The following is a 16,189-nucleotide window of genomic DNA, read 5'->3' as shown; positions in this document are numbered from 1 at the left end:
GAGTTAGCATTACAACCTTGGAAGTCTTGTTCACTTTGTCCTGCAGCATTTTTTCAGTTGATGCCAATGCTTCCATTGCTTCCCAGTTTTTCTCCCGAAGGTCCTAATCATTTTTAGAAAGAATGATTTCAGTTTATCCATTATTGAGAGATTTTTGCTTTTTTACTTCATCAGTATTTTGCACTGCATTTAAATGCTGGTTACTGCAAAATTATTTCAATGGGAAAATATGCATATTAGCAAAAAAATAAAAAGCAATGTTTAGAAGTTTGAATGAGAAAATAAAGACGCCCACTTTCCATGTTTTAGTATATATATCAAATTAGGCCAGCTTTTAAAATAATTACTATGCACATGTGACAAAGAAGAAAGCATTCAAAAGTAAAGACACAAACTAAGAATACATACATGATTTCAGGTACATTGAACATTAGAAGATTAAAGACAGAGCAAATATAGAAGTATTACAAAAAGCTTTTCATGTGATGTTTAAACGAGGCCCAATAACACTCATAGGACTTTCCACTGCAGTGTAACATTTTTTCTCTATGTTTTAATACAATTAACATGTTTCAAATCTACCTAGGAATCCCATAGTAACCCACTGTGTTCTATGTTTTTCTTGGCATGGCCAAACATTCATGCCACAAAACAACTTTACATGAATTGTATGAGCTAGTTGATCAAAGCAAGGGGGAAGGCTGGAAGGCTATAAAATAGATTCTCTTGGAGGAGAAAGAGGTTATTAAAAATTGAGAGATCTGGATTTTAACAGCATTTCATTCACATATATAATCTGCTATATTTCAGTCTTTTTTTCAGAATGAGAAATCTAAACAGATAAAAACCAACAACGAAAAATAAAAAGCCAATAATCACCATTTATTACTTAATATATGCCAACCACTGTACTTGGCAGTTCACAAATTCTCACCGTTACAACAACCCCATGAGGTATTTATTCCCATTCTATAGACAGGGAAACCACAGCTCAAGTAAGTTAGAAAACTGAGCCAAGTATACACAGAAAATGAAGTGGCAAAACTAGAAGGAAAGACTGACACTGCTATCTGCTGGCCTCCAGTGTCCTGGCTCTTTTCACACGGGTTCAATGTCTCCAGCACTGCTGCTGCTGCTGCATTACCATGCCCTCCTTATCTCAGAATTCCAATAATAAAACACAGTTAAGATGTTAGCAGTATATCGGCAAGTTCACCTCAAGTTTTGTGGCTAAGCAATGCTGTTAGTACTGTTATACCAACACACAAGCGGCAATTCATGTACCTAATTTTGACAAACTCAGGGGTACAAGAAAATGTCAACTTGTTAAATTAACAATTTAACACAAACTTTGAAAAACAGAAAACACACATCCATTTACTAGCAATGCTCCCTTAGATTGCAGTAACATTTTATCCTTGCTCAAGTCTTAGCAATCACACTACAGTGTACAAAAATTTCTTCTCTAGCAAGAATGCTTGGACTCTACTTATAGGTGTTGCCCTCTGGTATGAGAAAAGTTAAGAAATTCTACTAAATTATTTGTCTATTCAGTAAGTTATTAGGGTTCATGTTTCTGAAAGCACTATCCCTTCCCTTTCTAGTATAAATGTAGTCAGGTTCTAAAGCCTCTAACACACTTAATTACCAAAATTTGAACCACCTCTCAGTTAAAAATGGGAGGCTCTGGCCAGGCGCCGTGGTTCACACCTATAATCCCAGCACTTTGGGAGGCCGAGGCAGGTGGATCACTTGAGGTCAGGAGTTCGAGACCAGCCTAGCCTACATGGTGAAACCCCACCTCTACTAAAAATACAAAAAATATTAGCTGGGTATGGTGGTGCACACCTGTAGTTCCAGCTACTCGGGAGGGTGAGGCAGGAGAACTGCCTGAACCCAGGAGACCGAGGTTGCAGTGAGCCAAGCTCATGCCATCTCCAGCCTGGGCGACAGAGCGAGACCCTGTCTTAAAAAAAAAAACGCGGGGGGAGGTTCCAGAAGGCTTTCAAAAGACCTCATTACTGAGTATACTGGGTTTGAATACTGGCATTACTTTTAGTTTACAAAAAGGCCAGCCTAATCTAAGAGGAAATATCTTTGATTTTAAAATACCAAGCTGAAAAACATGTTTTTCCAAATAAAAGTTCAACAAAAAGTCAATTGCACTTTTACTTTTTAAAATAACTAAAGGTATAATAATTATAGCTTCAACATTAAATATTTATAAGAATAAGAATTCATCTTTTTCACTTATTTAAAAAAAACTGTTCTCCAATAATGCCCCGCCCCCTGAAAAAACTACATACAGAAAATAGTACTTTCTTACAAAGATTAAGAAATCTAAAGTAAAAGTAGATTTAAAAAAAATTCCTGAACCATATTTCAGTGTTAAAGTAATAAAAAAGAAAAGCTTCATTCTGATAAAGATCTACTTACATTGTTTTTCTTCCTCTGGTGTTCAACTGCAACCTTCAAAGAATCTAACTCATTCCAGAGACCACTTATTTCTTTCTCTCTTTCTGAAATTCTAAACCAGAACATGAATACATGTAGCAAGATTTCAGGTAAACAGTAATACAACTTAGATCCCTACTATCAACATTTGCTACTACAAAATAAAAATATCAAGAGATAGCACCTTGAAAAGTACATTAACTAAAGAGTCTACCTACTGTTTACCATACAAAGGCCATCCTATGAATTTCAGAAATGATTTCTAATATAAATTTTTATACCTAATATGGTATGCTCAGGCTTATGCTAAAGAGAAATCTCATCCCCTAAGAAACATATTATGAAGATATGAACTGTTGTAGCTATTTATATTTTTACCTGCGTCAGTACACAGTAGCTATTTTCAGAGGAGTTAAAACTGATGTAGAAGCAGTCCCTTAAATATATTTTTTTTTCCAGAGGGCAATGAATCAGTTATAACTTTAAATGGCTAACCCACAACAAAAGTATAATATTAAAGTGAGCTCAGTGTTTTCTTGCCATTTTCATACGAATCTCAACATTCATGTTTTTTTCTGCTACTGTTTCCCAGAAACGCAGAAAGCAATGGCAAAGATTCATAATTTGATTCTGTTATAGTTGAGAGTGGCTGGAGTAGAAAGTTAAATAACAAATAGCTCTTCCCTGAGAATCAGTGTCCATATAAGAGACTGGCAAACTAGGGCTATGGGCCCACTCCACAGTCTGTTTTTGTAGGTCCTCAAACTAAGAGCTGTTTTTACATTTTTAAAGTGTTGTTTTATTTATACATGTACACACATATACACATATATATACACATGTATAAAACAGACCTATGTGTCCCACAGGCCTAAAATGCTATCAGGGCCTTTACAGAAAATGTTTGCCAACCTTTTCTCTATATAGTCAAACTCAAGACTCGATTTAATAGTCAATAATTCTAACCTAGTAAACAAGCAACTCTGTAAACCAACCAAGATAGAAGAACATTTAGATTAAAAAAAAAAAAATTAACAATATTCCCAATGATAGATCACTTACACCATCTATTAATATACTTAATGTGGTTGACATTTTAACATGTTGAAACACACTAACTTATGTGAAATGACCTTAAATGTAGCCTCACAGAGAAAATTACAAGCCAACAATAAAAATGTTATCAGTAAAAAAAAAAAAACAACTCCTTAAGAAAGACAATCATAAAGACTATATATATATTTTTTTTCTTGGTGCCAGGCTGGAGTGCAATGGTGCGAACTTCCTGGGCTAAAAAGATCCTCCCACTTCAGCCTCCCGAGTAGCTGGGACCACAGGTGCATGCCATCACACCTGGAATTTCTAAACTTTTCATAGAGACGAGGTCTCACTATGTTGCCCAGGCTGATCTCAAACCCCTGGGCTCAGTGATCCTCCCGTCTCAGTCTCCCCAACTGCTGGGATTACAGGCGTGAGCTACCACATCTATCCTAAAGTTTCTTTAAAAAATGAAGCTAAGCCAAAATTTGCATCATTCAATTACACAATCACATCTAGAAGAAAGAAGACCCAGTAATATGACTGAGATAATAGAAGGTGATTTAGAAAACCCTGCAAAGTACAGTTTAACTTGATTTGATGTTTTCTGAATGCCTAAAAAAACAAAAACAAACATCTCTCTCAGCAAAATATTCAAATCCAAATACCACAAAAAAAGCATCTTAGCCAAAGGTACCGCTCAACTCTCAACTGCAATTCAAGATATCCAAATAGAACTGTAAAAATCAGGTGCCATTTGCAGTTACACTAAATTGCTTATTTGAGAATGGTTTATCACATAAAAATAGTTACTACTTTATAAACTGTGAAACAAACTTATTACTTACACTTTTAATAATTCTTCATGAGGGGGAAAAGAAGATGCCTATCAAAAGAGTTAAATGTTATTTCAGAACAAAACTTTTCAGGAGACTTAAAAACATTGAAACTTTTCTCAAATATAAATTAAGAAAACAACAGAAGCAAAAATAGTATATATTTCATATGCCAGTAACCCTGACTTTAATCAAGTGATTGTAATAAAAACATGTACAAATCTGTAAAACATATTGAATGCTAAATCCAATCTTTACTGTCGCAACATACTTGAACTCTTCATTTAATAAGTATTTATCAATTTCCCACTACGTGCATGGAAGCACACCTTACATTTTCAAACTGCACAATTCATATTTGACTACATAAAAATGTTAAGCTTCCAAGTTAAAAAAAAAATACCAGAATCAAAAGAAAAACTAGGACAAGTTATGTTTCCTCACGTTTAACAAAGTTATTTATACATCAACATGCAAAGGTACACAGCCCTTCATATATGGTATTTATTCCTTGGTGACAATAATCTCTCAAACTTCTTGTTTGCAAGGACTCCCAATTCATTTGTTTCTCAAAATACTATCAAGTCTATCCATATACATGCATAAATTAATTTAAAGGCTATTTTGGGTAGCATCTTTTATAAAAACACATTTTTGTTTTTACCAAGCAGAATTATAACTTGAAAACCTCTTTTAAATAGTAGTAGACTATCACTTATGATACATTTGTTAGTTTCTCTCCGGTTACTAATGTTTCATTTGGGAAGAGGGGAGATAGAGTGTGTACACATATCTTTAAGCCAACCTCTACAGTATTTAAACTGACTTGCTAAGAATTCTAGGATCAGAAAACACACATGAATATAAAACAGAGCTGGAATACAGGCAATAATATTATTTGTGTATACTTCATAAATTACAGATTTGTTTTACTTTGGATATGACATAGCAAGTCGCTTTCTTTTATATAAAATTTGATATAAACAAAACATACTGCATTCTCAATGAAAATGCAGAAATGGCAAAAATACTCATATGTCACTGGTTATATAATTTTTTTGCCACATAAGTGAAAGGCAAGACATCTAATAATACCTACCTGTTGGTAGTTTTGTTGTTTAAGCTGCTCAATTTGGGACTTAAACAATTTGTTTTCATCTTGCACATCCTAATTAAATAAAAATTAAACATCAGTATCTAAACAGATTTTTTCCACATAAACTTAGATCACAGAAGCTAGAAACAGATCATACAAGCTAGAAAAATTCCAAAATAGCAATAATTTTAAAGGCTGTAATAAGCTCTTTATTAAAACATGATGAAATTAGAGTATTTATATTAGTACTAGCTGCAGAGTTTGCATGTCTCAATGGAACAAAATAGAATCCAGAAATATACCCAAATAGCTCTAAGAATTTAGTATGAAGTGACATTTCAAATCAACCTCAACTCTAGTAAAACATTTTGGGCTTGATATTTTTCTTTGTTGTGGGGGTTTTATCCTATGCACTGCTGGACATTTAGAAGCATCCATGGCACCCATCCACTAGATGCCCCAGCCCCCCTGCCCCAGCTGTGACAACCAAAAATGTCTTCAGATATTGACAAATGTCCCCTGGGGAAGAGAATCACTATTGTTATGATGGATTATTTAATAATGTGGCTAGCCTTCTCTTTTTAATGGTTACAATGTTATTGTTACAGCTTACTGAAATCAGTTACACTAAATAAGCTAAACAAACAAACAAACAAAAAGAATTATAAACATATTAGAAGAAAACGTAATTGTTTTTTTTTTAAAGATGGGAGTCTTGCTGTGTCACCCAGGCTGGAGTGCAGTGGTGTGATCTTGGCTCACTGAAGCCTCTGCCTCCCGGGTTCAAGTGTTTCTCCTGTCTCAGCTTCCTGAGTATCTGGGACTACAGGCACCTGCCACCACGCCTGGCTAATTTTTGTATTTTTTTTAGTAGAGTCGGGGTTTCACCATGTTGGTCATGTTTGGTCTCGAACCCCTGACCTCAAGAGATCCACCTGCCTCGGCCTCCCAAGGTGCTGGGATTACTACTGTGAACTACCACACCCAGCCGAATATATTTTTATGAGCATAGAGAGATACCTTTCTTCCCGAGACTTAAAACTCTAGAAATTACTTATATTTGCGTACATAAAAGTTTCAAATTTCCCAAAAAGGGGAAAAACACAAATGAAGTCAGAAGAAAAAATGGGGAAAATAAATCACCTCGTATAATAACAAAAGGTTATTTAATTTCCCTTATTACACAAAAAGGATCTTACAAATTAGTAAAAAAAAAAAGTCAACCCAGTGGAAAAAATGTGGGAAAAATTAAAGGACAATTCATATAAAAATGGCTTGAACATAGGAAAAATGCTTAACTTCTCTCACAGTCAAATGCAAATTAAAAATAATCTTACCATTTTTCAAGTATAATATCAAAAATTTTTATCCTTGTCAATGTTGGAAAGGAAGAAGGTGAAATGGCCCTTAGTTGGTGAGAATGTCAATTAGTGAAAACACTTTTGGAGGTCTATCTAGCATTGTCTAACAAAATTTAAAATGAACCTACATGAGAGGGAGAAGGAATGTGATAGACTCAAACCTTGAAGCATGTAATGTGAGCAAGATTAATCGAAGACAATGTAGGCACCTACACACTTGCTATCACTTCAAATCAATGTTCTGTAAGTAATCTGAATACTAACTGTATGAAGGTAAGATACTGATTTTCTATTTAACTATCTTTCAACAAACAAAAAAGCTACATAAGCCTTGATCCAGAATTTCACTTCTAGGATACAGATACACTAGTAAAAGTATTCAAAACATGTGCAAGGATATTCACTGCTGCATTGTTTGTGCAGAAAAAACAGCCCTAAATAATCTAGGTATCCATCAACTGGGATTGGTTATATAAATGATATATGCTGAGTGCGGTGGCTCACATCTATAATCTCAGCACTTTGGGAGGCCAAGGTGGGCGGATCCCCTGAGGTCAGGAGTTCGAGACCAGCCTGGCCAACATGCTGAAACCCCATCTCTACTAAAAAATACAAAAATTAGCTGGGCATAGTGGTGCATGCCTGTAGTCCCGGCTACTCTAGGGGCTAAGGCAAGGAGAATCACTTGAATCCAGGAGGCGGAGGTCGCAGCGAGCCGAGATCACGCCACTGTACTCCAGCCTGAGCAACACAGCAAGACTGTCTCAAAAATAAAAATAAAAATAAAAATAAAAAAAGATGATATAACCATCCAATATCATAAAACTATTAAAAGTTAGGGCAGAAATGTGCTTTATATGGTAAGATCTTGAAAACACTGTTAATTGTGAAGAAAGCAAAATATACAAGTTAGTATAGTTCAACAGAGTATTTACTAAACAAGTGTACACACATACACACATTTTATGCATGGGTAATTACTCAAAAAATATGCCAGTAATGAGACCTAGTATCTGGGTGGGAGGGAGACTCATTCTGTACTCTATTTTTTGGCAGCAGTTAAAAATTATTTTAAAGCATGCAAAGACAATAATCTACAAAATAATTAATTTTAAGTCACCATATTCACCTGTAACAGCTTTGTTTTGCTAGAAAGATCACTCTCCCTCTCTTTTAGCATGGCTTCTAACCTCTTCAATTCATTTTCCTTTTCTTTCAACCTAGAATTTTTTACAAAGATCTGCATTAACTAAAGTACATAAAAAAGGAAAACCAGACTTCAATATCACCCCTAAGAAAAAAGCTGGCAGAAACAATACATACCAGCTTTTTTTCCCCCATATTATATCAACTTAGAAGTTTGTTTTAAAAGATATTTCTAGGATCATTCTACTCAGTCACATTTAACATTTCTTAAGCAAATGTGGCTTTATCTAGGAAGAAACTCTAAAACAAAAACTAAGAACAAAACTATATTTTATCAAATTGCTGCAAAAATTACCACTTCAAAAGCAAGGAGTTTTGCCCCCAAGAATCTTAAGTCATAATTTGTTGACCCTGGAAATTACAAAATATGTCTAACCTTTGTACTGAAGAGATACAAAGGATCTTTTATCCTTTGTATTACATGGATAATTTAATCTGTTTTTCCCTTACCCAATGCTGATGTAAATCTTACTCTAGCCCAAGTGAATCTCAATTGCCCTGGTCATCCTAAGCAATAGACCTCTAGCATAACACCACCATCAAAATGATCTGTTTAACTATCTGTTTCGTCAGGATAGGAAATCTTATCCATTTCAGTATCCCCAATGCCAGAAAGCACATAATAGAGTCTCAAGTATTCATTGAGCTGAACACTTACTTTTACCACACCTTGATCTAGAATTTCAAGATGCTTATAAATCTATATGAAAAAAATGACAAAACAGCATACATGAAGAGTGAGATAAATATATAAAAAGGGAAAAACTTAAATGCATATTGCTAAGTAAAAGAAGGCAATCCAAGGCTGAGAATGGTGGCTCATGCCTGTAATCCCAGCATTTTGGGAGGCCAAGGTGGGAGGATCACTCAAGCCCAGGAGATCAAGACCAGCCTGGGCAATACAAGAAGACTCTGTTTCTAAAAAATTAGCCAGGCATGGTGGAATGTGCCTGTAGTCCCAGCTACTTGAAAGGCTGAGGTGGGAGGATCGCTTGAGCCCAGGATGTCCTGGCTGCAGTGAGCCATGATCACAGCCCTGCACTCCATGTACTCCAGCCTGGGCCACAGAGAAAGACTCTGTCCCCAAAAAAAAGAAAAGAAAAGAGCCAATCCAGAAAAGCCGTATACTGTATGATTTCAACTATGATATTCTGGAAAAGGTAAAACTCTGAAGACAGTAAGATCATTGATTGCGGGGGGGTGCTGCGGGGGGGTGCTGCAGGGGTGTGGAGGAAGGGAGGGAGGGATACACACGTAGAACACAGGAGATTTTTAAGGCAGTAAAACTGTTTTGTATGATACTGTAATGATGGATACATGTCATTATACATTTGTTAAAACCCACAAAGAGTGATCCTAATGGAAACTATGAACTTCAGTTAATAACGACGATAACAATGTACTGCTATTGGCTCATCACTTGTAACAAATGTACCATGCTAATGCAAGATTTTAATAGGGAGAATTGGTTACAGGATATGGAAACTGTATTTCTCTCATTTTTTCCTATAAAAACTGCTCCACCACAAAAAATAAAATCTATTAATTTAAAGAAGAAAATGGCAAAAAAAAAAAAAAAAAAAAATGTAAGGCAGAAATACACCTAAAATTACCTACTTTAATGGTCTACATATCCCTACTATAAACAGGCCAGAAATGCGGCTCTAAGCTTTCCAAGCAAATAAGAGATAAGCACCTCGACAGTTACACCATAGCCAAAAGACAAACAATAATTGTACAAATGAGTAATCTTCCAAGAACAGAGTAATCGCCCTTATTTTTAGAAAGATAATAACCCAATAAATATCCTCAATATCTTGACAGTTTAAAAGGGGGCACTTCTTTAAAACAAATATCAATAAAGAGTAATGGTATCACCAAGAAAAATTTGTTAAAAGCAATTTTAAAGGGAGCCAAAAAGATCAGGTCCAGATACCCTTTCTCACCATTGTAACCTGCTTAACTTAAGACAACAGACTGTCTAGAATAAAACATTTTCTAAGATTAGTATCTACAGAAACTGACACCTCTTATGCTGACTAGATTCAGTTTTCCTATTCAGCACAGGATAATATGACAAGTTCCATTTTCCCTATAAATAAATTAAAATTACAGAAAGGTTTAAAATTCATTATCAAGATTATGGCTAAGATTATCTTCTGGTTAATTCAGAGATGTTACTAACATCTAATTCAAATACTAATTTTCATTTGAAATAAGTTTAATCTCTATAATAATTGCATACTTTGTTTTAAAAAATAACTTAAAACCAGTCTATATTTGCAGAAAGAATAATTGAAAAAATGGGTTTGATGGATTTGGAAAGGATAAAGTCTCCAGGTATCTGAAAGCATTTAAATAACCTTTATTTTACCCAACAGAGACTTAGCCTATTTGCATCTGGAATTATAATTTCCACTTAACAATAAAGTTAATGATGTACAGGAAACTCATCATTATATTCAAGCACACTCTGGAAAATAATTAGACGTTTGTTTCTCTTCAAAACGTGGTCTTAAAGCATACTTACACAATCTCAAGTTCTTCAAACTGTGATGCAGAAGAGGCCTGAGAAACAGAATCATATTTTTAATGCTAACATTAAAAAAAAAGGTGCTACAACATATGTATGGAATCACCCACCAATAAAAACAAAAACATAATTATATACAGTAAATTTAAGATTGGGTCATTTATAAAGCAAGGACAGAATGAGTTTTATTAAACAATTTTTAATACTTATTAAAAGATTAAAGACTAACACTTTAAACAGATAGTTAAGGATGAACTAAGAGTCTATTTGAAAAGGTAGAGATAAGGAAATGCTTGTAGGCTCAGGTTGACAGATTAAGCAGTTAAGTATGACTTGCCAGAAATAAAAGCTAACTTATTTAAACAACAACAAAACTATGGTACAACACAATTTTTCTGGCAAACTCAGAACATATTAACATCTTTACTTTCTAATGCCTTAAACAAAGATTTCTCATTCCTTATGTAACATGTTGGTAATTTGTTTATACTATACCTCTTTCAAGTTATGTTGTGCTACTTCCTGAACATGTGCTTTTAAAGATTCATTTTCTTCTTGAAGATCCTTAAAAAGAATAGGTGTAAATTAAATTGATAGTCAAGTATAAAAAGGCTATTTTTTATTGTTTTTAATTTCTCACCTGTAACCACTTCCCTGTATTGGCTAGGTCTTTCTCTTTCTCTTCTAAAACAGCCTTCATGGTATTCATCTGTTCCTCTTTTCCTTTTAATCTGATAATAAATTAATCAGAACTCTAAATGAAAATGTTACATGACCATAAAAAGCAAAAATCTTAGACACTGAAAAAAGTATATTTTGGGTAGTACTCACAGACCAGCTGATTAAACTAAACTAAAACTTATCAAGTATAAAGGCATACAAGGCCGGGCGCAGTGGCTCACGTCTGTAATCCCAGCACTTTGGGAGTCCGAGGTGGGCGCATCACAAGGTCAGGAGATCAAGACCATCCTGGCTAACACAGTGAAACCCCGTCTCTATTAAAAATACAAAAAAAACTAGCAGGGCGTGGTGGTACGCGCCTGTAGTCCCAGCTACTCGGGAGGCTGAGGCAAGACAATCACTTGAACCTGGGAGATGGAGGTTGCAGTGAGCCGGGATCATGCCACTGCACTCCAGCCTGGGCGACAGAGCAAGATTCCATCTCAAAAAAAAAAAAAAAAAAAAAAAAAAGGCATATAAGATTTTGGAGACAATCAAATCAGGAAGCACAGGATGATTAAGGAAAACCATTCTATCATTGAATATCCAGATATGAGTAAGTTAGTTTAGCTCTACCTCTACCCTATATCACCTTGTTTAAGTCAATATAAACAAACCTGGAAAATTTACTACGTTTGATCTGGATGTGAAAGATACCAATTTCACATGGCCATTAAAATAGGCAAAAAGCAACATCTCAATTTGAGGTTATATTCAGATTATAAATCATGAAAAGACTTCCTACCTCCTTCCCACAAAAAAACTTATAGGTTAAAGCCAAATAAGAAACTTAGGGCCCTTAGGAGTTTTGAGATAATTAGTATTTTCATATTTTCTAAAACCACTTGAAATCAAGAAGCTATAATTTTCATTATACTTCTATTTAACTCATGAAAAAGAAATAGTAAAAGGAAATGAGATAAATGGTACTTACAAGTTCTGAAGCTCCTGAACTTGGGAAGTGATAGATAACTGAAATACAAAGGACAGAAAAATCAATTAATAATCCTTTCAATTTAACTTATTAAGCTTTATAAGTCTTTATAATGTGTACACTTCAAATTACAAAGAAACTAGCTGAATTTTTCACAACAAAATGAGATGTGTTTTGAGTTTACCTCCTCTTGACTCCAATAACAGGAAAATTAATAAACTAAAAATAATAAGGGGGAGGAACAAGGAAAATAGTTATGAATAATAAGTCTAACTAATGTGATGCTTTTTTTCTTTAGGCTAGTCAACTGACGCAGTGGGATGGAGAAGGAATAAAGAAATCTGTAACTGGTTGTGATCAGTTGTAAACACCACTGCACTCAGACCAGCCATACTTCTACAGTAGTGAAAATTAGAATATTAACTCTCCACACATCTCCCTACTGTATCAGAGCTCTTCTCCATCCCAGTTTTCAAGGCCAACTACTCAACAGTACTCTATGATGTCCTTTTTTAATTTTTTCTTAATCATACACAGTCTGATAATACCTTTTATCCTCCACTCTCTTCTCACAGGCCCTTCAGATTCTTGGCTTAGATGTCAGTTCCTCAGGAGACTTTCCTGAACTCTCAATCTATATTAGAAAATTATGATCTTTTCATCCTACCTGTTTCGCTCAACACATTATCTCCAATCACTAGCTAGTGATCCACCAATCACGAGTACAGTGCTTTGACAAGTACTGCTTTGACAATAAATATTGCTGAATGAATCTATGGATGAATGAATCATCTCTTCAATGAAATCTCACCATTTTTTCAAGAAAGCCTTATCAGATTAAAATCAGCAAAACTCATCAATTTCCAGTAATCACATCTACGTCTGAAATCCCAATGAAACTTGTACTTTGTTCTAAGGCAGAGATCGAGCAATGTATATTCAAATAACATTTTGGTCCATGCAGTTTTCTTTTAAAAGGGGGCAGGGGGATTAAAAACATTGCCAAACTGTTTCGTGTTTCATTTTTAATTGGCAAACTAAAATGAAACATTAACACAAAAAATGTTCTAGAAAATAACCATTAACAGTTAAAATTTTTAAGATACACAGATTAAAATATCAAGAATACTTTCTCAAATCAGGCAAAAAATAAAATTAAAAGCACGTAACCCAATATACTTACAGCATACTACTAAAAGTTTTTTCTGAGTAACAAGAAAAAAAATCAAATAGCTCATAAATAACACATAACTAATAAATCTGTCATGCTATGGCTCTGGGATTTTTACCTGTTGAGCCTTTTCAAGCTGGACATTTCCTATTTCTTCTTTTAGAGCCTTTATTTCCTGTTTCAAATCCTTGACAATGACAAAACAGACAAGATTGGACAATGGAAACACAGAAATTGACATAAAATGCAACGCACAGACAAACACATGAAATTAAATGATATTAACTAAAGTTGATAAACAAAAACATAAAACATAGTTCTCTGTCTCCCAATACCTGAACAGTTTTCTCCTTGTTAGCAACTTTGAGAAGTTCTGCCTCCAGAAGCTCTTCTACAGACTTGATCTTTCCATCTTTCTCGTGGATCCTTCAATAAAGAAATGCAGTATAATTTGATTAGAAATCACCAAGACCCACCAAGATATAAAAATAGCACTAAATAATGAAATGGCTCTCCAAATCAACCCTTTCCCATTTTAAATAAAATAGCAACATGTCTTTGTAGAATGGCAGGGTGAACATAAAGCTCCTCCTAACAGACAGCTGAAGCCTATGCACACAAGAAGTCAGTTAAGTGCTTCAGAAGTACATCAGAAATATAAGATTTGTACCCTGAGGAATACAGAGGAGAATCAAGTTCCATTCAACTATACTGACTCCCATCCTCTGGAAATAGATTTTTGTTTTGTTTTGTTTTTTAATTACACTGAATTTGGGAAAGCACAGCTAAGTTCTCTTATTCCGCTAAGAAAAATTATAGAGTGAAAGTTAAACATATATCAGCTGTCCCAATTGCACAATAAAACTAGATTTCTGAGCACACACACAAAAAAATGGACCAAAGAAGAAAAACCGGTTTATAATAATGTTATCACTTACACTTTCTTAAGTTCTTCAACTAGAGAGGCAAAAGAAACCTGGAAATAGGAAAGTATCCTACTTAGTAATTTGTTCAAAATAGAAATGGGTCAGAAGTAGAAATGCACATTATCCTTAGATTTTCCACTACAATCAAAATCCAAATGGGAAAAGCCCAGGCATTCTTTTGAGACTTTTTTAATGTCATAATAATGACAACAAATAGCATTTTGAACATAGGTAGCTTTAAGGTCACTTACAAATATGCCAAAAGAAAAAAATCATTAGATAAATGTTAGAATTATTTAATCAATAATTCCAACCACAGAGAAAATACAACTAAGAAACTGGCTAATTTCAGGCAGCCTCTTTTACTAGAGTCTTACTTTATATTTGTTTACTTAGAACCTTTTTATCACTCTAGTAAGAGGCAATGGCATCCTATCTGGAGTATTCGTCACAGTACCTGGCATACAATCAGTATTAAACTGCAGCCTCTATTACTGATTATCATTCATAAATTAAAACTATAATTGACTTATTCCAACCTAGAGGAAGAGAAACAACAGACTTGTTTTTATGCAACAGTTTGCCCACTGTTTAAAAGAGAATGGGCTGGGCACAGTGCCTCATGCCTGTAATTCCAACACTTTAGGAAGCTAAGGTGGGAGGACCACTTGAGGTCAGGAGTTTGTGACCAGTCTGGACAACATGTCGAGACTCTATCTCTACAAAAAAATAAAATAAAACCCGAGCATTGTGGCATAAGCCTATAGTCCTAGCTACTTAGAAGACTGAGGGAGGAGTTATCAGTTGAGCCCAGGAGTTCGAGGTTACAGTGAGTTATGATTGTACCACTGCACTTCAGTCTGGGCAAAAGAGCAAGATCCCGTTTCTTTTCATTTAAAAACAAACAAACATACAAAAAACAGAGACAAAGAACAGTTGTAAAAATTTACTACATTACCTGATCATTTTGCTTAGCTTTTAAGTCTTGAACTTCTTTTGTCAGAGATGAATTTTCTGTTCTTATTGCCTTTTTCAAAGACACATAAGCAAAACATGCTTTTACTCTCTGAAAAATATAGTTAGCTTCAAAATACATTAGTTTCTCATTTCTTTAGCTGCTTCTTTTCCACTCTGGAAGGCCCAAAACTCTCACTTTTTTCCATGTCTATAATTCTGTAACTTCTATAGCTACCCAAACGAATTTTTAATTCAATTACACCCACATATATTTCTACTCATATCTGGACAACCTCAAAAATACACAGTATACCACTTTTTAGTTAAGCTACTCCTCTCCCTAAATTCAAATACATCTTTTAACTTACTTCTTCCAGCAACATCTTTTAACTTACTTCTTCCAGCAACCTTTTCCCAATCAAGTTAGTTAAAGCTAATGACAACCATAAAATAGAATGGCAATCTCTTCTCTGGCCTCCAGTACCGTTTCATGAATTAACTCTGTAGTTATCATTTGGTTATAATTTGGGTGCAAGTGGGGAAACTGACAAACTATAACAATAGTATCTACCTCATTAAGGCAGTCAATGTTATGCATGTTTAACTTCTAAAAAAACTTTAATAAAAAAAGTATTATATAAATTTATAAATGTGAGAGGTACTATTAAGTTTAAGATCTATGGGAAAAACCTTACACAAATTACAGTGAAATCCTTTTATGTCACTGAATAATCACAAGGAAAACAAAACTACAAAATGCTTTACATTCAGCTCCTCTTCTTTAGTTGCCACCTGAATAAGTCCAGTTTCAAGTAATTCTTCCACAGTCTTTAACTTCTCATCTTTTTCTTGAATGCTGAAATTATCAATTTGTTAACACATGTATTAACTATTTTTCAAAGTTAATGATTTTTTTTTTTTTTTTTGAGACGGAGTCTCGCTCTGTTGCCCAGGCTG

At 34.5% G+C, this 16,189-nt stretch overlaps 1 protein-coding gene across 33 annotated transcripts in view; it reads right to left on the bottom strand.

The window, feature by feature from the left end:
- KTN1 (kinectin 1) overlaps positions 1 to 16,189 on the bottom strand; it is a 103,260-nt gene that overhangs the window by 19,583 nt on the left and 67,488 nt on the right. For 12 of the 33 annotated variants that reach the window (XR_008493738.2, XM_063651612.1, XM_054449116.2 and 9 more), the window contains 14 exons: positions 15,998 to 16,088; positions 15,234 to 15,302; positions 14,288 to 14,325; positions 13,685 to 13,775; positions 13,468 to 13,536; positions 12,179 to 12,216; positions 11,165 to 11,255; positions 11,020 to 11,088; positions 10,522 to 10,559; positions 7,915 to 8,005; positions 5,428 to 5,496; positions 4,341 to 4,378; positions 2,437 to 2,527; positions 17 to 103 (listed from right to left, as the gene is read on the bottom strand). Coding sequence is in view for 32 of the 33 variants with exons in the window: in XM_063651612.1 (XP_063507682.1) it covers positions 17 to 103; positions 2,437 to 2,527; positions 4,341 to 4,378; positions 5,428 to 5,496; positions 7,915 to 8,005; positions 10,522 to 10,559; positions 11,020 to 11,088; positions 11,165 to 11,255; positions 12,179 to 12,216; positions 13,468 to 13,536; positions 13,685 to 13,775; positions 14,288 to 14,325; positions 15,234 to 15,302; positions 15,998 to 16,088 (970 nt within the window). In the remaining variant the exon portion in view is untranslated. The remainder of the gene's footprint in view (positions 1 to 16; positions 104 to 2,436; positions 2,528 to 4,340; positions 4,379 to 5,427; positions 5,497 to 7,914; positions 8,006 to 10,521; positions 10,560 to 11,019; positions 11,089 to 11,164; positions 11,256 to 12,178; positions 12,217 to 13,467; positions 13,537 to 13,684; positions 13,776 to 14,287; positions 14,326 to 15,233; positions 15,303 to 15,997; positions 16,089 to 16,189) is intronic. The other 21 variants (XM_063651621.1, XM_054449128.2, XM_063651628.1 and 18 more) reach the window with 3 other exon arrangements.

This window comes from Pongo pygmaeus, chromosome 15 (assembly GCF_028885625.2).
Source record: "Pongo pygmaeus isolate AG05252 chromosome 15, NHGRI_mPonPyg2-v2.0_pri, whole genome shotgun sequence".
In the NCBI taxonomy this organism is placed as follows: domain Eukaryota; kingdom Metazoa; phylum Chordata; class Mammalia; order Primates; family Hominidae; genus Pongo; species Pongo pygmaeus.
Note: the sequence above shows the minus strand (reverse complement) of the source record. Positions and strands in the feature narration are given on the sequence as shown.